We start from the raw sequence: 22,848 nt of genomic DNA on the forward strand, positions 1-22,848 counted from the left end.
GCTGAGGGCCACTATCTGGAGCCACACTTTAAACCAGGCATCCTCCCTAAACGCAGTCTGAGATGGGGAAGTGAGGGTTCTGAGAACAGCGCCCCTGAGTCTCAATAAAGAGACTCCACCACCTCCTTTAGCTACATCCTCTACAACGTCTTTGTAGACAATTTTTTAAAATGTGAGTTAAATGACTATCTAATTATGTAAATGGGTAACTGGCTGGGTGGGTCAGAGTTGCCTAGTAGCCATGGGGCTGGGCCTTTGGCTTAATTTCTTTATGCACACAGTTTAGTTAGTGATATAGTTAAAGTCCTAGGAGGCAGGTGAAGTCCTTAAATATATTATGAAGCTATAAAATGCTGTGGGATTTTCTGTATGCTGTGAATATGTGCTGCTCTGATTAGTTGACAAATAAAATGCTGATTGGCCAGTAGCCAGGCAGGAAGTACAGGCAGGATAAGCAGGCAAGGAGAATTCTGGGAAGAGGAAGGCTGAGTCAGGAGATGCCAGGCCACTGTCCAGGAAGCAGTATGTAATGGCACACAGGTAAAGCCCGGAAAATGCGGCAACATACAGATGGACAGAAATGTGCTGAGTTTAAATGTAAGAGCTGTCAGTGTTAGGCCTGAGCTAACGGCCAAGCAGTTATAAATAAGGTTAAGCCTCTGTGTGATTATTTTATAAGCAGGCCACAGGACTGCATGGTCCAGGCAGGACTGGAGAAACTTCTAGCCACAGTAAACGGCAAGGTTGTATGATGGAACAAAGATCCAAAAAGATCTCTTCCTGTTGGAATATTTGTCTGAACCAAGGAGATGAACTCTACCAGGAACAAAGGCCACAACTTGTGCTTGAGATTAAAAACAAAACCAAACATCAACGGCAAGCAACGAAAACCAAAACCCAACCCCATAAATCTAAACTAGAGAATACAGAACTGACATACATTAACTGGCTAGCAGCCCAGTTGTGAGCCCTTATGGTGATACACTGGCCAAGAACGCACAGGAGTGGCGTGTCGTTCACAGAGCAGAGGTCGCACACGCACACTGACTCGGCTGAGGAAGTCACATCGGGTCTGGTCTGCCCGTGAACTTTAAGAAAGGTTCTGACAGGAAGAGGTGGTCAACAGAGAGAGAGGGTAGGTAGGACGGCGTGAGCCCTGGAGTGCAGTCAGCTGAAGAGAACTGAGAGCAGGGCAGGCAGGGACTGTACGTGTGTCCTCTGCAGGCAGCCTCTGCTGGGCTTGCAAGTCCAATTCCGCCACACCCTACCTGGGTGACTGTTGTGCCTCAGTGTCCCCATCTGCAAACGGTAGCGCCTATTTATTACAAATAACGTGAGGGTTGAGTCCCTTAACACCAGCGAGTACTGAGTAACAAAGCCTGAAAACCATTAGAGACAAACGGGCCTGGACTGCAGGGTGGGGTAGAAGGGACAGGATGGGGGACGTTAAATATTTGAAAGCTCTCCTGAGGCTAAGTTAAGCGTCACACTAACGAGACTCCGGAAAAACCACACTCTGGTTCATAGGAAGCTGATGGCTTGTTCATCAGTCAACCAGCCTTTACTGAGCACATTTTATGGGTCAGATACTGTGCTACATGCCAGAAAAATGGACACGAGTGTGTACCTCACCCAAGGGCCCACGGCGTCCGTCTGGGAAGAGGCACGCAGATCGGCCGCTTATCTGGGCAAGAGGAGGGGGTGACTGACTGACTCTCCTGGAGAACTAGGTGACCTGGGACATCTGAGCAGAGTCTGCAGGGGTAAACGGCAGTCCACGTGGGAGTGAGGGAACAGTGTGTGGGACCTGAGCTGTCACTGTGAATGGCACTTTCTGGGGGCACGATGACAAGTCGGTGATGTTACACTAGGTGAGGTGGGTGACTGCAAATTACGCTCAAGCTACGCGCTGGCCTCCTCCTCCGACTCAGCTGTATGATCCTGATTTGGAAGGGAGCCATAAATGTCAGAAAACTCACAGCAAAATGGTTCTCACCCTTGGAACCTTCTGTTCTATGCCGCTGTCCTCAACGGTCCCACACAGCCAAGGCTGAATAAAAAAAGACCATGTGTCGGCTCCTGACGGTGAGACGGCCGAAGGAAATCTTGACATCGGCCAGAGGAAAAAAGACACTAATGGCATGAAGGAAAAACATCTCATCTCTTTGTAAATAACAGTGACAGAGAGCAAAGAGAGGGCATTCTTTATATATATAATTTTACAATACCATTCAGTTCTACATATCAGCCATGGTTCCCTATTCTCCCCCTCCACCCCTCCCTTACCCTAACCTACCCCCCATTCCCACCTCTTCAGACAAGTCCTCCCGAGACTGCGATCAACCTGGTAGACTCAGTCCAGCAGTCCAGTCCCTTCTCCCAGACTGAGCCAAGTTCCTGCATAAGCTCCAGTTTCAAACAGCCAACTCATGCAATGAGCACAGGACTTGGTCCCACTGCCTAGTTGCCTCCCAAACTGATCAAGCCAATCAACTGTCTCACCTATTCAGAGGGCCTGATCCAGCTGGGGGCCCAAGAGAGGCATTCTAAAGACTGACAAAAACTTGTGAGTCCTGAATCCAGGGAGCACAGACTTTTAAAACGAGAGTAAACTAAAGGTACTTTATTCCAGTAATAAAGGATTTGCCACCGGCCAGCCTGTACTCCGTCCTGGGCGGGCTGCATGTTCCTGGACTCTGAGCCTTTGTGTTAGCAGTTGCAGTTTGAGAGGTAAGAGTCAGCAGGGCATTCACAGAAGGGAGGCCAGAGGAGGCGGCCAGGGATCCCCCTGAGCCCTTCAGTCAGTTGTTGTTCTCTCCAGGGGAGACTCCACCCGCAGGCACACTCAAGAAGCTGAACTTGGGTTTGAGGAGGCAGCAGCAATGTGTGGCTGCTGAGGGCCATTTCAGCCTAATGAGCCAGCAGACTGGTTGGTAAATGGCTGGTACTCCGAGTCCCTCACTCCCTTGTTCTGTGCCTTCACGTGGTTGCCAAAGGTGAATTGCTGGTAAGCATGGCAACTCCAGGCCCTCACCTCACGACTCGGGTGTGCTTGGTCCTGACTGGTTGCTTGCTTGGGCTGAGGCAACTGTTAAATACTCCCCTGGAACTCAGTGGGGTTGCCTTCAGCAGGGCCTGGGTGCGGTGGACAGAGAAGGACACCATGAGGCTGAGATACCTGCTCCCAGGACCTCTACAGTGAGAAGGGAGCAAGGAGACCCCGAGAGCCAAGAAAATTAGCTTTCTAAGTCTGCCTGAGAGCCCAGACACTTACTCTTCAGCCCAGCCTCTGTTCTAATCCCCTAGGTCATATTTTTCCTCTTTAAAAAGGGATATTCCATAGTCTTTTAAATCCATCTTTTCGGCTCCACTGGTTTGGAATAACACGTTTAACAGCTTAAGAAGAAAGTGACCTTCCCTGCTCGCTGGTCCCTCAGCAAAGTGTCCTTCTACAAGTCAATTTTCCCATGGCCTCTGTGGGTGTCTGGGCCCCTCCCGGGACCAGTATGATGGACCCTAGTCCTGTTGTGGGGTCCTGGGCAGGTTTTCCCCACTCTCTGCACTGTTTTCCCAGTAGAGAGCATCTGGGATGTAAGCAAGCGCTGAAACCCCAAAGGATGCTCTCCTAATCGCAAAGACTTCTGAAGCCCCAGGGGTGACCATTCTTCCTCCTAGGTTCAGTTTCAAGGGTTTATGTTGGAAGGGGGACACTTTCTGGGTACCTTCCCAGGAAGATGGTAGAGGCCACCCAAGGCAGGGACAAGAAGAGACAAGAGAGGAGGCGAAGTGACACTAACCAACACCATGAAGGCAGCACTGGCTTTGAGTTGTCTCTGGCTGGGTTCCCAGGCTGCAGTCTCTGCTCAGCCTCATGGTCTCCTCTGGGGCTACAGAGGAACACAGCCTAAAACAAACTCCCACAATTTGCTGAGCCTTCAAACCCTCGTTCCTACCCAACTGTGAAACTAGTGTTTTGTTTTTTAGACAACATCTTTGAAGTAGTTTACACCAGAAAGAAAAATCTGTGTTTTCCAAAAATCACTGTTCATATCTCCAAACTGTTAAAATCCAGCAGGTTCTCTATTTGTATAACTTTTGGCCAAATAGTACCATGGGGAACAGGTGGTTTCCGAGGTAATGAAATCGAGGCTCTCTAGAGCTGTGCTGCGTGCGCCTCACAGCCATCATGATCAAGCCCTCCAGTTAACGTACATGCTTCAAGTTCACCCACATGGTCTTCCCAGTGCCGGCGTAAGAACCACAGGGCTGAGCATTATGGAACACATCACGGGCACCGGCTTCCATCCACCGGCAAGGCCCCTCATTTCTTTAGATCAATGGCTCTTAAAAGGTCAGGAGCCTGAGATTGCCCTGGGGGCCCACGGACACACAGATGGTTGGATATGAGCTTCTGCAATGAGGCCTCCCTGAGTAGTTCTCGGGTGTAGCTGATGCTTGTTGGCTTGTAACCACCCTTAGAGACCCCGGCAAGCTAGCTGGTTTTTAAGGAATTGTAAGGAGATAGGGAAGGTGAAGAGAAAGGATTCTGGTCAAGAATGAGGTAAGAAGACAGAGGACTAGGAACTGGCTAGGGGTTGGGGGCTCAAAGCACCAACCTAACAGGAAGGGTACACTTGCTTGGGAAATCTGCCAAAAACGTAAGACCTTTGGCTGCCCAAATTCTCAGGAGTCTGTCCCCTTCCTTTCCTGCCTGGGCATTTTCCACCTGCACCCCATGGAAGCTGGGTCTGCAGGCAGTCTTCTAGAAGTCCCTGTGAAGGTTTTCTGGCAGGTTGGAAGGCACTGGGTGGCCCTTCCTGGAAGGGCCACATTGACTCAGACAGTGAGTGGATGGAGTCTTGCCTGCTTTCTGGGGAGTTGATAACATTTCGCCGAGTTTACACAGGGTTCAGTGAAGTCTTAAGCATTGTTTTTTCCTTTTGAGATTATTCATCTCCTAATATGACAAATTCAAAGGGAAATACGCTCTGATCATTCAGCCACCTCTTCTTGACACAAATAACAAGGAACTAATTATCAGGTTTGTGGAGGAAGTGGGAGAAAAGGACTCAAAAAAAAAAAAAAAGAATGAACACACTCTCACAAAGGGTCTCATGACTCATCCAGGGCCAAGCTGACAAGACTGGCCCATGCTTTGGTCCATGCTTCAGCAGAGGTAAACTGACGCCTGGCTTCATTGTGGCATCTACTTAGGCAAGCAGCTGTGTTAGGGATTTAGTCCCTGGAGCATCTGAAAGCATGTTGACATCCTCACTTTCCACTGACCAATCAGAATCCTCGGAGAGAAGCAGAATGGAAGCTGGATGTGGGGGTGCACGCCTGTCACATAGCACCTAGGAGGCTAAGCCGGGAGGATCCGGAGTCTAAGGCCAGGGTGGGATACATCCGGAGATCCAGGCCAAACCCAGCTGCTCAGTGAGCAGGCCACAACGAAAACAGAAACTGCAGAGAAGTGGGGCTCAGAAGAAAAACAGTGCACACAGTCACAACCAGCTCCGAGTGCTCATTAGTCGACCTTGAGCAGGGCTCTTCCCCTCCAGTACTTACACCTGGGAAATGACAGATGGGCAAGATGGCCATGAAGCGTGTGCATGGACCTCTCACTCCAAGAATCAGCTACGTAAGGAAAAGGAATTGTCAATCGTGCAGTAAGCTAAATAAGGACTGTCATGGTTCGAACCTGAAATGTCCCCTAGAGGGTCATACCCTGGGGACTTTAGAAGAGTGTGTGTAATCTTTTAGGAGGCGGGGCACCATTCGTTGTGGTGGTTTGGTTTTAATCGTCATTTTGACCCACCCTAGGATCACCTGAGAGGAGACTCTCAATGAGGGACTGTCTACACTGGGCTGACCCGAATGGTGTTGTCTTCATTAATTGATGCGGGAAGACCCAGTCCACGGTGGGTACAACCATTCCCTAGGCTGGGGGTTCTAAACTATGTGAGTGGAGAAACCAGGCTGAGCACAAACATGCCAGAGAGCCTGATGCACCCATCCCTCTCTCTGCTCTTGACGGTGGATGTTACGGAGCTGTTTTTCCGTTCCTGCAGCCTTGACCTCCCTGCTACTGTGGACTGTAACCCGGGACTGTGGACCGCAACCCGGGACTGTGGACTGCAACCGGGACTGTGAACGCAACCCGGACTGTGGACCGTAACCGGGACTGTGGACGTAACCCGAGATTGTGGACCGTAACCCGGGACTGTGGACTGTAACCCGGGACTGTGGACTGTAACCCGGGACTGTGAACCGCAACCCGGGACTGTGGACTGTAACCCGAGATTGTGGACTGTAACCCGGGACTGTGACCGCTGTGGACGTAACCGGGATTGTGGACCGTAACCGGGATTGTGGACCGTAACCCGGGATTGTGACCGACCAGTACCAACCCGGATTGTGGACCGTAACCCGGGATTGTGGACCGTAACCCGGGACTGTGGACCAGAACCCGGGACTGTGGACCAGAACCCGGGACTGTGGACCGTAACCCGGGATTGTGGACTGTAACCCGGGATTGTGGACCGCAACCCGGATTGTGGACTGTAACCGGGATTGTGGACCATAACCGGGACTGTGGACCGTAACCCGGGATTGTGGACCGTAACCCGGGATTGTGGACTAAAACCTTTCCCCTGCCATGTTGCTTTTTGTCAGGGTTTGATCACAGCAAGAGAAGGGAAACTGGAACACTAGGTGTGGGTGTTTAAAGGTTTCACCACCCCTGCCGTCTTCCTGGTCCACAGTGAGATGAGGAGCTCCCTACCCTGCCATCCCACTGCCATGAACTCTACCATGCCATCCCCACCAAGATGGACTGAGAGAGACCCACTAAAAGTATAAGTCAAAATGAACTTTTCTCCCAGTAAGGTTTTTGGGTTTTTTTTTAACCCCTGTCAAATACTTGGGACACAATGATGCAAAAGTCACTAATTCAATGACCCAGGTACCAGGGTTTCCCAGGCTGCCACGGATGAGGGAGAACCACTGTGTTTTCCTCACTGTCACCCATGCCATCTCCTGCCTTTGTGTTGCACAGACTCTACTGCCCCCTGGACCAGGTAAAGGCCAAGATCCCTAGAAATGTATGACAGACCCAGAGGGCTCTTGAGTCTGCCTCGGAGCTCTTTCAGTTTAGGTGCTCATTAAAGAAGAGAAGGCCGTTTCTCCTGTTATCTCTAGACTAGCGAAGTGGGTACCTGCCCTAGGAAGGTCCTGCAGCAGCTGAAGGATGCAGGTGTGAAGAGACACTATCTACCTGTGATAAAGATGGAAGGCTGAGGACCAGACTGCTCCACACTGCTGCATTGGGTCATGCCCACCCAAGAAGTCTCTAGCTGGACCACTCTGGCCCTGGACGGGATCAGTATGTGGAAAAGGTATGTCCAGATAAGTAATGGTCCTCTTCAAGAGAGACTGAGTGCCCACAGGGCACATGGCTTGTAGACCCCATCCTCCAAGCACACTCGTGAGCACAGATGCACACAGCAGGAGCACACATCTGACTCCAGCTATCATCTGAAGAATGTAGAGTTCCTTTTCTGAGTTAGACTTTCCAACCGTGGAATCAACAAACACATTAGCTTCCTATCTATGAGGTTCTGGTAGATCACTGTCCTTCCCTCTGACCAGTACAACCACCAAAATCAACTGAGGTCCAGATCTCAGGAACTTATAAGATTCCCCACCGCCCAAAGCATGGGACTCTGCCAGGGGGAGAACAGACCCAGAAACAAATAACCACAAGGTAGAGGAGAGTGGCCAGTGCAGACATAACACCCACAAGGTAGAGTGGCCAGTGGTCAGTGCACACACAATACCCACAAGGTAAGGTGGAGAGTGAGTGGTCAGTGCTGGAAGAGAGGAAGGACCAGAACCCTCAGAGGTAATTCCCACCCAGAATCCAGTGCACCTCAGGAAGAGCCCTCACCATGCATGAGAGGCCCGGTTCCTCAGGTTCCTCCCCTCCTGCCATTCCGCCCCAGGAGCCTCATGCTTTCTCATCAAGCCACTTCTCTGAGTTGTGAAATGGACCATTTGCCCTAAGTGCCTCACGGTATTATGAGGATTAAGTGAGAACTGATTTAAATGCACATTGGATAAATAAAAGCAGCGAGTATGAAGCCTTTCATCATCCCTGGAGAGAGAGAGGAGGGCGGCGAGCTAAAAGCAGAAAGTGAATAAGGACAAACGGCTGCAGTGGGTGGTGCTGACAGACCCCGGGGTACCAGGTGGATGTGAGCACACACCAGGTTGGTAACTGGCTCCAGTTACTGTTTTTAATCTCATATAGCGCTCTCTCATATTTAAAAAGATGAAGTGAGAGAACACATGAATTCCCTTGCGTGGGGAGAATGAAACTCCCACTAAGAGAAATAGCAGGAACCTAGCAAGCAGAATCAGGTGAGCCCTGCCCTTCTCCAGCCCCGTCCTCCCCAGCCCCGCCCCGCCCCGCCCTTCTCCAGCCCCGCCCCTCTCCAGCCCCGCCCCCTGCACTGTGCTTGGGTTCTGTGGGCACTCAGTGACAGTTTTTTTTTTTTTAAACCACTTTTCAAGGGATTCTACATTCATGGTTAATTTTCATTCTTATCTACAAACCAGAGAGGCAGGGAGGACACAGCTCTGTCAAAGGTGGGGAAACTGAGGCTCCTGGGGTGAGTGATATCATCGGGGAGCCCATCTCCTCAACTCCTCACACTGTGGGATTGCTCACACCACATCACATCCCGAGACTTGTTTCAACAATTGGGATTGGTGGGACACGCCTGTAATCTCAACACCAAGGAGGCCAAGGCATGAGGACTGATTCGCGTTTCAGGCCATCCTGGGCTACAGAGCTGGACCCTGTTTCTAACAAAACAAAACTGCTACTGTGGTGACTGCTCACCCCAGGGAGCCGTCTTCCTGACTGTACTGTAGGTGACACACGCATCTCCCCACTCCTTCCCTGACACATCACTAAACGACCTCATCAGGTGACTCCCAAGAGTACTAGTTTACTGCAATTAAGAGGGTTGTGGGGGCTGGAGAAAGAGCTCAGGAGTTAAGAGCACCCGCTGTTCTTTCAGAGGACCTGGGTTCGAGTCTCAGCACCCACACAGCGACTCACAACCACCTGTTAACTCCAGTTCCAGGGGATCTGATGTCTCCTTGTGGCCTCCCCAGGCACTGCACACACATGGCGTACAGACATATATGCAGGCAAACACCCATACATGTATCCCAGGTAGAAATGTAGATTCTCTGGATCTTTTTTTTTTTTTTTTGCCAAAAAAGGACAAATCGGGGTTAGAACCATTGGTACAATGACTTGACATCATAGCCCCTTCGAAGGCAAGAAAACAAACAGCCTGTAGTATTGGTCTTTGCCATGGGCTTCTTGCCTACAGACTCGGCTGTCTGTCTTGGCAGATGGCGTGGCTGCAGGAATGGGTGCAGAGGGCAAGCACACTGTTAAAAGCAGCAAAGTGACTTGGGCACTGAGAAGCCAGAGGCAGTGGGAGTGATGTGGGGTCTGAAATTGGGTCAGGAGCCCAAGTTCCAGCCAGTGAGGGTAGACAGGGAGTTGTGGCTCCCTTGCTTGGGATGCCTTCCCTGTGCACAGAGGAGAGGAACAGGGGGGACCCTAGAGACAGAGCCAAACCATGTTCAAGGTCAGAGCCACCCTCATCTTCCATGGCCCACTCTCACCCTTGACGATTTTAACATTGCGTGGAGTACCTGCTTCCAATAGGATGTTCTATTCTAATTAAAAACAACAAAACCAAAAAACAAAGTATATTTTGCTGGGAGACCGGCTCTGTTTCAGCGTGACTGGTAACATGCTCATGAGGAGGCTCCCAGGTACCCTACAGTAGCAACATGTCCGGCAGAGGAAAACATTTGCTGTTCCTGAAGACACAGCAGGTCTGGAGGAGCCTGGGCCTTGGAAACAAATCGTGGTGACATGTGTCTCTATCAGCGCAGCTGGGATGACTCTGTGACGCACCATGGGGAATTGTAACAGAACCATCCTCAAGCATGACGTCACTCCACATTGAGGGAAGGACCAAGAGGGCAGTCATGAGCTGATCTGTAGTGAGCATTAGTTTATCAGACTAGCCCCCCACCCCACCCCCGTTGCTCATTCCTGACTGACTGAAAAGAACCCAGAATGGGCCAGCCCTGGTGAGAGGAACAGGTGAGACAAGCCAGAGCCTTCTGGTGTCTCCTGAGCAGCCAGATGTCCAAGATCAGTGGATGCGATAGAAAAATTCATCAACCACACAGTATTACAGCCATAGAGCTCAGGGCTAAAAGAAAGCTTAGACATTGTCTAGTCCGACCTTTCACTTGCATAGCCCAGAGTGATTGGCCACAGTTATGTGGGCGAAGTCATGACTAGGAACTAGATACCTCCCACTCTTGACAACTTTTCAAGCCATGGATCTTTCCTTGCACCTTCTCACCCCTCCCTAACATTAACAGCAGTCTCCTGATTACAATGGAGAAAGTTAAGCCCTCTGGAACACTGTGTGCATCCTTGAGGACCCCACAGATCAGCAGCAGCAGCCTTTACAGACAGACATACCTTGTGTGAGTAGTGCTGATCCACGATTCTTGCCAACCCGAAATCCCCAATCTTGAGCACAAGGTCCTCTGTGCTGATGAAAATGTTGGCGGGCTTTAGGTCCCTGTGCAGCACGTTAGCAGAGTGGATGTACTTGAGCCCACGGAGCAGCTGGTACATGAACAGCTTGGCGTGCTCCTCGGTCAGCGTGCCCTGCTCCAGCAAGCGCGCCAAGTCCGTCTCCATGTACTCTTGGACAATGTAGGCCACGCTGAACTTGAAGAGCTCGCCCTGCAGATCGCTGCCCTTGGGTCCTAGTACCTCATAGACCTTGACAATGTTGTCATGGTCCAGGCGCCGGATGATTTTGATCTCCCGGAGCGCATGCTTCATGCTCCGGGCATCACTCAGAGCAATCTTCTTGACAGCTACCTTCCGGCAAGCCCTGCTGTCCACAGCCGACAGCACCAGCCCGTTGACCCCAAAGCCTAGGGGTTGGAAGTCGGTGAAGCGCCCTCCAAGGTCATACCCGTAGACACTGGCGAGGCAGTCGCCTCTCTCGGCCATTGTTGACTCAGTGGTCTGGGGCCGTCTGGGGGATGCAGGGGCAATCAGAACAGGCCAAGTTCCAGCTAGCGGTTTCCCCAGCACACCTCATTCTGTCCAACCTCACAGCTGAGGGATGCTTTTGCTCCTGGTGAGGTCACTGCTGCCAGGGGACAGGAACGGCTGACTGCAAGTCCTGGCTCACTGACGTGCTCAGCGGGATGCTGCAACGGTTCTCATCTGTACCTGTACCGGGAGGGTTTGCCACCAACGCCTGGGCTTCAAGAACCCTCCTAGACGCTTAAAATGGTTCATGCTTCTTCCAGATCTGGCATTATTAGAAGGAGAAAAGCCAGTGTCCTTATCTTCTATCTCCACGGATCTCAAAGTAAAATATGCAGCAACTCTCCTCCTTCGAATCCTTCTGTCTGGCCCCAATGCAGGAGCTGCGTGCTGAGCTGTGTTGCTGCTTTCCTTAAGTGGGTCCAAAGCTTAATCGGATCACAGCCTCCCTCTGTGCCCTGAGCAGCAAGAGGGGGATCCAGTTAATGGATTCTAGAAGGTTCTAGGGGCTTCTTTTCACTTCCGCCAGTTTATCTTTCTACAAGTTCCCTTGAGAATCCAAAGCTCCAACTAGTTTGGTGAGTAAAGAGCTAGGAAAAGCCACACTCTCTCGTGAGCTCTGCAGTTGCATGGGCTGTCCCGAGTCCAAAAGGAACTTAGCTGCCAGGCCAGGACCCTCCAGAGGCTTCGGATGGGGGCGTATCCTCTTTCACCCACGCATCCACGCCACCTTGACTGAGACTGCTCCGCGGGATGTGGTAGGGCTGCAAGAATGCAGCATCTTTCAGAGTCCCCTTCCCTGTCAAAGAAACAATGTTGGGTAAATTTCCACACTCCGGCTTCCAACACCTTCCCACTGGCGTCTTTTGTTAACTAGCCCAAGTGTTATTTGATCTGTCCAGCCAGCTGAAACGCTGCTTGCTCAGGGGATTCCAGCTTTGCACTGCTCAGCCACCCTCACGCTGTGGGCAGCGGTGCCCCGGCAGAGGAGAAAGACGGGCTGATTTGATAAGCCCATCAGTGCCTGTTTCCCCAGGGCTAACATGTGCAGACTGGGGGGGGGGGGGGGTCATCCCTTTTGACCTTTGCAAGATGAATCTGTTATGCTTTCCAGACATACACACATCTGCGCTAGCTAGGGAGGCTGAGAGGCGAAAGGAACCCGGTGCAGGTGAAAATGAGGACTCAGTCATCTTGTTTTCTCACGAGGGTCCCTCCCTTATTTTGCAAACGACTTTGAATACTTTAAGAGAAAATTCACCTCCTCTGAGATTCAATTAGCATTTGTACTCTTCCCAAATAGGTGGCAGAAACACACATATAGAACTACAAGAAAACTCTCCTGCCACTCAGAGAAAAGGGGCTGTCTGTCCCCAAAACCAATGCTATATCGGGGCTGGCATGGAGAGCCCTGGTCTTTTTGTGACAGGGACACTGGGGACCTAACTGCTTGAAGTAGTTGGTCACATCTGACTTGATAGCTCTCCTCTGGTGGCTGTTAACTCAAATTGCAGATACAGGATATTAGGCGATAAGTGAAAAACCCTCCAAATCCTAGCCAGGTCAACTCTGAAGTAAGGCAACAGTGACTTCAGGAGCGTGACATGTTTCCCAAGTGTACAGAGTTCATGGGTACACCAAGATAGAACTTTGTGTCTAGTGCAGAGAGAGCCTGTCCACTCTCCTCAATTCTTAATGTCCGCCTCGTGTATCTAAGTCTCACACAGTACAGGGCCCCATGTGAGTACACTTTCCCATCTGAACTCTGTACGACTCTACAAATAATGAATGAAGCAAAACAACTTCATGCTCTGAAATTACGGTGTATGTGTGCGTGCATGTATGTATATGGAGGGTGTGGCATACAGATGATCAGATCCCCACTGAAGGCCGTGCGTGTGGGCACACATCTGTGCATGTGGACGCCAGAAGTTGAACCCAGGTGCCTTCTTCAAAGGACTCCCCACTTATCCTCTGAGGCATGGTCTCTTACCGATCCTGGAGCTCCCTGCTTTGGCTAGAGTGGCTAGCCAGCAAGCCAAAAGGACCTCCTGCCTCTGTCCCCCAGCTCTGGGGTTACAGGCCTTTATGTGGGTGCCGGGGAGCTGAACTTAGGTTTTCAGTGCTTGTGTGGCAAGAACGTTATGGAAGGGGCCGTCCCCTGGGTTGTGCCATCACGCCCCCCATCCCGTGCCCTCCGAGGATTCCTGAACAAGGAGATTAGCCAGGGCTCTGGAACACAGTGCGTGCTTCGTTCTACAGCTGTCCGCTGCCCAGCAGTTCCTCACACCTGAAGGAGATGAGCTCTGCTGACCGCCTGTCACATTTACAGCGGTTCCTCTCTGAAGCTCTGATTGGGCCCAGAGGCAAAACAGCCGCAGAGTTAACAAAACTTCAGACTTGGGAACAGTCCAAAGCGGACAGGTCCCATGATCTTTAGCTGCAGACGGTACTGTCCTCCTTGGCTCATGTCACCAGGAGTCACCTTTATTGGGTAGGGCCAGGCTCGTAAGTATTCTACCGAGCAAATCCATTAGTGACTGACACCTGAACCCCTGTCCCCTATCCGTGTCCCCAAATGCCAAGAGCATGCCCTCTGAGGCTGCTTCTGACCCAAGTTCTCACTTCTCAGGTGACCCAAGTTCTCAGGTGGAGGGCCGAGACTTTGTGGGTGCTGGTTCAGTGGTGCCGGCACAGAGACAGACACTTGGCTAAAGGAATACCCTTCACTGGTATGCAGATGCCTGAGCCACTTAGCCACCAGGGTGCTGAGATAAGACACAATGCCACAGACTGTGTGTAGTAAAGTCCTCCTGGACACCCAAGTCAGGGAAACATCCCCCTCCCCCCTCACACCCACCCACACAGAGACAGAGACAGTGAGCGTCTTGGTTCTATCTCCATTCCAGCCAAGCTAGATGATACCACCTGAGCTGGAGCGTCTTGCAGTTCCACGGGTTGGGCCTCATTGGTCCCCAAGGGTACTGCAGAGGGAGCTAATCAGGAACATCTCTCTAAGAGGAGAGATGCCCAAGCCTCCTCCCCCTTCCAGCTCCTGCTGGGTGGTAAACAGAGATTGGAATGGCTCAGAGGAGGACTTGTTGGCAATCAGGGCTGCAATGCGGATAATCTGTGAATAATTAAGAAGGGCTTCATTTATTTTTAAATTCTTTCCTCTTCCTGCGCCCTGGGGGAGGGACTCTCTTCCTTGTGTGTCCTGCTTCTTTCTCAGTCTCTTCCCAACACACTGTCAGCTAAAGCACACGGGAAACATGTCACTTTGGGAAGACTCCATTCCAGCAACACCATTTTCCTCCTGGGGGTCTAAACTGACCATTTTTAATTCTCGCCTGGCTTCTTCGATTGTGCCTTTCAGATTTTTCAGCACATTTACCCAATGGTGGGCCTCCTCTCCCTGTGTGCTACAGGAGTAGGTTCTTCTTACCATGAGCTCTAACCATGCAGACAAGTAAGCCCATTGTCCTGCACTTGAACTTTGACCCTCTCAGTATCATCTGCCACTCCAACATCGCCTCTCACAATTTCAGCACCCCATACAGGTGGCCTTCATCCAAGTATTCCCACCTGAGTTTCCTGTCACTCATCTCTTCCTAAGCTGCGACACACTGTCTACATTTCTCTCTCTAGTTTCTCTGTAATATCTACCGCAAGCCCATATCCCTTTCTCCACGGGCGGTTTGCTAGGAAGCGTCCTCTCTGTTCACTTCTGGCACGAGATGCCAAGGAGCAGGGCTACTCGCCTCCCAGAGAGGGACAGATGGCACTTAGATGTGTCCCTGGGTAGCAGAGAAGGTTCCACAGCAAAGACCGGTCATCTCCATGAGGAGGCGGCCGCAGCTTGAGCTGCTCAGAACCGATATGATTTCACACCAAAGGACATGGCATTCACTGTATGAGACAGAAAGGTCAAGCCACTCGGCTGCGCTCAGATGGCAGGCAGCAAGACGAATGTGTGTAGCTCCCTCAAGGGCAGCGCTGGCTCCCGCAGTTCCATAGCAAACACCGCGCAGTAAACACAGAAATAAAAACCTCGAGCCCAGGCCTCCTAATAGCGGAACCCCAGCTTTTGCCTGGTTTCTTGCAGACAGCTTCCCAGAATCCCAGGGAATTATTCTCTCACTATGTGGCACTTTAACAGATGGAGGCAAACCAGAGGTGAAGTGGAATATGCCACCTGTCTCTTTCTGGGATTCCTGGGGCTCTGGTTTACACACTGGCTTTGGGAAATCTAAATTTAGACTCACCCCTCTGCCTGCTCAGCGTCTCCCAAACCTCATGCTGTTGACTTCAGCAGGAAAGACCTCCTATGGGCATTGACCTTTCGAAGCTACTGATTCCTTCCTTCTCCCAAACACCCCCCAAAACCTGTAGTCAGTTCTCAGATGGGGCGGAAGTTTCAGACAGACAGACAGACCACACAATCTCAGGTGAAACCGTTTATGTCACACATAAACTGACTCCAAGGTTCTTGAGGGAAGATCAGTAAGCCATTTTTATAAAGGGCCAACATGTTTTTGTGGCCAGACTTCCACCCAGTGAGCTGACTACTCAGAGGTCCTGCCTGGTGTCACCTCTAGCTGACACTGGCCACCTACCCAGGTCACTAGTGCTTTCTCCACGTGAGTAGAAACCACATCTGGTTTAGCCATGGAGAAGGTATCTCTACCCTGGGTTTTTAAGTCTCAGTACTGTGGACATTTGAGTCCAGGTCATTGTCAGCAGGGCCCCTCTTGAGCACTGGCCTCTGCCCACTCCATGGCAGTAATACTCTGTCCGCAGCATCTCTAGACACTGACCATGGGGTCGAGTCAGCTCCACTGACCTGCTGTCTGCCAGGAAGATTCAACAGAGGCAGACTAGTATTGAGAGGCCATCCAGTGCCTGACTCAGTGTCTCTCACAGGGCGCCAGTCATACTTTCTGATAAGGCTGGAGTCACGTGAAGACTTGCTGGGTTAAAGTCTCTACCAGGCTCACCAATGTGATCTACACGGTTTCTGTTCAGGGTCAGTAGCTCCCTCCTTGTTTTGTGGGGCAGTTATTATTACTGTGTCTATGTGTGCATGATATCCTGTGACTGCCAGCACACTTGTACGATGGCGTGAATGTGAAGGTCAGATGACTCTGTGGAGTCTCTTCTCTCCTTCCACCTTTTTATGGGATCTGGACATTGAACCCACCACCTACAAATGGTACTCCCCAGTTGCCAAGGCAACCGATACAGCCCCTAAAATCCTAGGAGACAACTGTACTTCTCAACCCCAAATCCAGTGAAAACCCTGAATCCACAACAGTTGTAATCTGATTTTTGGTGGGCAGAAATTGACACTGGGTGATCAGGGGGTCAACTCCTGAACAATCAGCTTTAAAGGAACGCTTTTCGGGGTGGGAAAAACCTTCCTCCCCAAGGAGCAGGAAACCCCGCCTCCCGTCTGTGGACACAGCTGTAGAGGAATTGATGTTGGTATAATGGCAGCCATCTGAGACAATGTGCAGTGAAGTGGGTGGACCAAACCCAGCACCCTAGGAGTGGCAGAGCAGGAGCTTGTTGACGACCATGAGGAGCTGAACCACGTCTATGGGGACCTGACCCTGGCTTTCTTGTCAAGAGAGATGGTCAAGTCTATGAATCTACTCTAACTACAGACACTTAGTGTCCCTGGGACACAGCCATCCCATCCACCATGGGTTGCAGTTCCCTTATCAGGTTTCCTAAAGAACATGCTCATGGGGATCCCAAGAAAGGAGATGACACCGATGTCCTTCTTTCTGAGTAGGAGTTAAGAATAAAGCCTCAGGGGGCTTAATAAAATGTTTGCTTGAGGAACATCAGACCTGTGGCAGGGTCACCTCCCATAAAAGAGTAAATTGGAGCCTGCAGGCTTTGCTTCTTATTTATTAATTATCATTACTTTGGTTTTTTGAGACAGGGTTTCACTATGTAGCTCTGGCTGTCCTGGAACTCACTCTGTAGACCAGCCTGGCTTTGAACTCACAGAGATCCACTTGCCTCTGCCTCCTGAGTGCTGGGATTGAAGGCTGTGTGATACCATTTCTTTTTTGAGAACATCACATAACCATCCAGGGAAACAAAGACCTTCCAGGACTTTCAACACACTGCAATAGCAGGGGCAGAAATTCCAGTGGCTTCGTGGTAGCTCCAGCCCTGACTTGGGGGAAGCTGAGGAAACAGAACAGTCTGGGTTCCCTTACATGACGTGTGGGCGTTGGTCTCCATGGAAACGGTGCCAGCAGTGGAGAGACACCTGCCCAGCCCGAGCCTGGGAATATGACTTCTAGGATATGCCAGAGAGGTGGCATGCATTGCAGTGGTTCAAGTCTGACTTCAGGTGACTCCTGCACTTAACTTTTGTAGATTAAACGCAAAACTTCCCACTTTCTCTCTTAAAAGGAAATCTAGGAGAGTAGAAACTAGAGATTTCTTTCTTTTGGGGTGTGGGGTGGGGAGTATGACATGGGGTCTTGCCATGTAGCCTAAGGTGTCCTTGAACTCATGATCCTCTGACTTCAGCCTCCTGAGTGATGGGGTTACAGGTGCATGCCACCATGTCCAGTTAAAGATGGCAGCTCCTGGATGTTAGATGTTAAACATCTAACAGCGCCATGGTGACTTCGGCCGCTAGTCGGTGAGGTCTGCTTGATGCTGGCTTTGTTGGCCTGTCTTCTGAAGGGAAACCAGGACATCTGGTGCCTCTGCAATTCCTTGGGGGCCCCAGTGCTTTTCCTGAGTTTGGAGCTTACACTGTGAGCCCGCATGCAACGCACAAGGCTGGGAAGGCCCGGAGTTTGCACCTGACCTTTTCTACCAAACTCTGAGGACCTTCAATAGGATCACATCCTCTTTACCCAGAGCCCAGGGCAAGACGTGCAAAGGCCAGGCAACCACAGGAGTCAGCATGACCTTGATTCCAGAGCAGGAAAGGCAAATGCGTCTCTGCGCTCCTTGTACGCCAGCCTGTGCCCGCGGCAGACATTAACCGCTAATCCTTACTCTTCCTTTTGTGGTGAGCCAGGAATTAGTAGGAATCACCTGCACTTTTATAGCACCTAAAGGCTGAATATTCACTTTTCTCCAAGTGAAACCAAAATGACCTGAGGGGGGGAAAAATGCCTGCTGGTGGGAAACCAGTGTCACGTGGACACTGCCCCTCAGCTCTTCGTTTTAGAAAGCAAGGGCAGTCATCAGGCCACTGCTCACTGTGTTGACCTTGTTCACCTTGTTTTTCCCCTCTGAGGGTTCCTCATCGGACGGCTGGTCACTTCTGTCTTCCCTACATCTTGTGCATTATGGACCAATGGCCTCCCAAAGGGTCCTGACCATCAGGACCAAGAGGCTTGTGTGTGTAGAATGCCGTTCAAAAATCATACTGTCCCAAGAGACCCATGACATTCCTTGGTGTCTCCTGATGGAGTGAGAGGTAAAAGGAAAAGGCACACAGCAGCATGTCTCCTGTCCAGCTTTCTCTGGCACGTGGTTCCGACTCTAGTTTTAAAACCTTTTCTATGAAGGAGATGTTAACAGAGGGCAGGAGAGTGGGTGTGTCGGTGGGTAAGAACACAGCCAGTGAAGATGGGCTGGCCGATAGACTCCTCCCTGCAGATGCCACCCCAGCTGGGTATCTCAGCATGTGCAGGTAACATCACCTGAAGATCGCCTCAGGCTCCTCCCTCCGACCCCCTCCCAAAAGAGGCTCAAAGCAGGCTCAAAGGCACGTGGGATGCTACTCACTGTTTGCCATATGAAGGGCACTGCAATTAGAGGGGTGCAGAGATGTGTCCAAGTCATAAGAAAGGGCAACACTGACCGTTGAGCCGGGGTGGGGTATACCATGGAAGGTCTGAGGTTTGATACACGGAGTTGTGCCTCTGATTGGTGCATTTTTCTTGGGGAAATTCGCTAATGGCCTTTATTCTTCTTGTGAGAAGGTGAGGCAAGTGGTTGTTTCCCTTCCCCAGAGATAAGACCTTTGCTGTGGAGAGCTCACAGGCAGTCCAGGACTAGAATCCAGTCCTCCAAGCTTCCAGCCCCCAGATTTACTCAATGACATCCAGGAATGGCCTAGGAATTGTTGCGTTCCTACTCAAATTGCCAGAATGCCACAATGGTTACTTGTGGACAGGCAGACGCAATTGCTGGGAAGAGGAACACTTCCCTCTGCTCTAGGAATAGTTCGATTGGCCTCAGAGTGCACCCCTGTGAATGATTAGGCTGCTTCGGAAGAGCAGGGCCAGCCACGAGCATGCATTAGCCGGGTAACAGGCAGTGAGTGTGGCTGGTGGAGAGTCAGAAGTCTATGAAATTTAAAGAGACCGAGTCCAGCACACTAATCAGGTATGGCTTGGAAAAGTCTCATGTGCTTGCATCGCCTGTGGGAAAGGAAGGAAGTTCTGATTAACCATGGGGCTGGGTGGGGAAACTGAGGCTCAGACAAGAGAAAGGACTCTCCCTAGGTATTGTGTAATTTTTCTCTGGGGAGGTGCAAACACCTGGACATCTCTTCATTTCCGATAGGACACGGATGGCAGAGCAAAGTCTAGCTGGTGAACCAGAGGACAGTTGGTGATTCAAGATCGGTTCATCACTAAAGAGACTTCCCTAGCCTGGTCACACAAAAGCTGAATCTCTCGAGCGCCCTGCCCTGGCTGCACTCAGCACCTCCACCCCTCATCAGTTGTTTGCTATTTACGTAACCCTGGAGAAGGTCCTTCAAACATTCAAGGCTTCTGAGTCTTAGGAGCCTTGCTCCAAGAGAGAATGCTTCAATTCTGAGGAAATGGCCGCAGGACACCAGGTCACTAGTGTGGCAGGACCTGACTCTGCACAGAGAGGCCCATCCAGGCACCCCATAGCCTTTGGATGACCATAACTGCCAGGATATTGTCCCTGTCCCCAAAGAGGATGTGTGGAGCTGATGCCCGGCGATGCACCTGGCACCTGGAGCCAGGCCAGGGTCTGATGGCTAAAGTCAGTTCCATATTCTTTCAGTCTGAGGTGAGCCAGGTAGAAAACGACTCTCTCCTCTCCTGGGGTGTAACAGAGACAGTGGATGACTCAGAGGTGTGGACAGTCTTTACACTACACACATCCACAGGAATCCACATCCCAATCAGAGTCCTGGTGATACAAACCAGCTTGTGGGTCTCGTGTTAGAGAGGAACAACCAGAGAGATGACAGAGATCAGGGAGGGAGGGTTGGGAGAAAAGACGATGGAAGCCTTATCTCCACACCCAGGGCAGCTGTCTCCCTTCCTGAGTCACCCAGCTGTCACCAGCACTTGGTGTCTACCCCCATCCCCACCTCCCAGGAGCCTCTGCTACACCCTGATAAAGTCCTCGTGGCAGAAAACCCTGGAGCCTTGACGTAGCTAGCAGCAACAGGATCCATGAGCTACGGCACTTAGTCTGAACATTTCTCCCTTGATCAGGACCTGGGCTCCTTTTCCCCCACCCCCACTCCCACCATGATGGAGGGTGTTAGCTGCGAATACAGGATGGGACTAGCACCCAGGGCCAGATTGGTGTCCCAGTTAGTGCAGTGGAAAGTCTGGCCAGCAGTGGGCAGGAAGGTGACACGTCACCTCTTCCCGTCTTACCTGTTCCAGGTAAAGAGCTTGGGAGTTAACGAATCTTGAAAACCAGCCCGAGCTAGGCTCTGTCATTTTTGATACGATCTGGAGCCCCCATGCACCAGGAAGGCTAGGTGAGTCGGGTATAGCAGGGGGGAGCCTAGGAAGGTTCAAAGCCACCCTGGGCTGTGTACGGACCCTACTCCCTTGCAAGCTGCCCTCACCAGTGCCGTGGGATCAGGCAACTTGGGGCCCGAAGGAGAAGGTATAGCGGCAGGCTTCTGCATCGTGGCCAGAGCTACCCCAGGACATGAAGGAAGCAGGTTAAGGTGGCGGTAGGCAGTCAAAGAACAGTGAGAAGACTCTCCAGAACCGGTCCTGATTTCACCTCAGGCAAGCTGAGCACAGTTCTGCTCACTGGGCAATGCAGAAGGGACAGAGAAGACCCGAGTGAGACCACTTCTGGTTGAAAGAGGGCTGCTTTTAGAACCAGGGTTTATTTTACCACTAAGAAAATAATTTTCTTTCTGCTAGTGAGGCACATGGTGTCTAGTTCTGAAGCTGAAACGGCAAAGTAGGATTTCAAATGTGTACAGACAGAGGCTCGCATTCCCCTGGCTCTAGGGGCCAAACGTCCCCCTGCTCCTTTGAGTGGGCAGCAAAGGCACTTGGGAGCAAAGGCAGGAAAGCCCCAGTGCCTGTGCCTAGACCAGTGGTTCTCAGCCTTCTTCTTCTTCTTTTTCTTTTTTTTGGGTTTTCGAGACAGGGTTTTCTCTGTGTAGCTTTGCACCTTTCCTGGAACTCACTTGGTAGCCCAGGCTGGCCTTGAACTCACAGAGATCCACCTGCCTCTGCCTCCCAAGTGCTGGGATTAAAGGCGTGCGCCACCACCGCCCGGCCTCAGCCTTCTTAATGCTACAACCCTTCAATATAGTTCCTCGTGTGGTGGTGATCCCCAACCACAAAATTATTTTCGTTGCTACTTCATAACTGCAATTTTGCTACTGTTACGAATCTTAATGTAAACATTTTTTAGAGAAAGATGTTTGTCAAATTGGGTCACGGCCCATAGGTTGAGAAACACTGGCCTAGGGCCTCTCCTAGCTTAAAATTCTACCTCTTTCACCTCTGCCCAAGGCACCTCACAAGGCTGTGACCCAGGGAGCCATGGGGCTAGGGTACCTCTCAACGAGTCTGCTTGTGCTACCTCTTGTCACCACGGCTGCAGCAGAGTAGACAAGCATTCCTTTCTGCTTCCTTGTCATGGAAACACTAGGATCGATGGCATCCTTTAATGAGCAGGTTTAGAGTAAGTCTCCACAGCTCTCTCTCGGCCATCTCCTGCTGCCCCCCACTTCCTCTTCCTTTCTGTTTCATTTCCAAATGACATCTGGTCTTCTCACTCTCTGACTGTAACATTTTTTTGCATTAGCTCTCTACTACAGAGGCTCAAGCTTGAGCTCCCCAGGGGTCACAGCACCCCCACTTAGACCTGTGTCTGTGTACCCCTCAACTCTTACCTCTCTGTGAACTGCATGGCATGCACTCACAGGTTGGAGTGATTGTCCTGAGTTCCCACACCCCTAGAATGTGAAACACTGTCCCCATGTGACTCTGTGCCTGGAGTCACTGTCACCTTCCAGGGGAAAAGACAACTCCAGGATCGACACTTCCTTCTTGTTCACAGGGCACACACCTGCGACAGCCAGCCCATAGGCCTCTATTTCTCAGCCGGGTTTCCTTCCCTTAGTCTGAGAATCCCAAGAAAAGTGGAGTGGCCACTTGATCCTGATGTGCCCAGCTGTGTACCGCTCCCGGCACATTAAAAGGCAGGACTAAATGAAAACGCAGGGTAGGTTTGGGGCTAGGACCCAGGAATGGAAAATGCTTGGAAGAATGGAAACCGCTCCGGGGAGTGGTTTTTGAAGGAACATCTCTTGGAGGGTGTGATTTGCCTGGGGAGTCAGTCAGTAACATGGGACAAGAGCAGGAGGCCTAAGGGGTGCAGTGTGAGAGAGCAGCTGCTGTGGATATCGCTCTATATAAATAAAACACTGATTGGCC

The 22,848-nt window shown here is 51.2% G+C and overlaps 1 protein-coding gene across 3 annotated transcripts in view; it reads right to left on the bottom strand.

Moving 5' to 3' along the window:
- Mapk4 (mitogen-activated protein kinase 4) overlaps positions 1-22,848 on the bottom strand; it is a 143,944-nt gene that overhangs the window by 38,133 nt on the left and 82,963 nt on the right. For all 3 annotated transcript variants that reach the window (XM_028864741.2, XM_028864739.2, XM_028864738.2), the window contains exon 2: positions 10,589-11,975. In XM_028864741.2, the coding sequence (XP_028720574.1) occupies positions 10,589-11,134 (546 nt within the window). In that variant the 5' untranslated portion in view covers positions 11,135-11,975. The remainder of the gene's footprint in view (positions 1-10,588; positions 11,976-22,848) is intronic.

The sequence above is a fragment of the Peromyscus leucopus genome, chromosome 19, assembly GCF_004664715.2.
Source record: "Peromyscus leucopus breed LL Stock chromosome 19, UCI_PerLeu_2.1, whole genome shotgun sequence".
NCBI lineage: Eukaryota > Metazoa > Chordata > Mammalia > Rodentia > Cricetidae > Peromyscus > Peromyscus leucopus.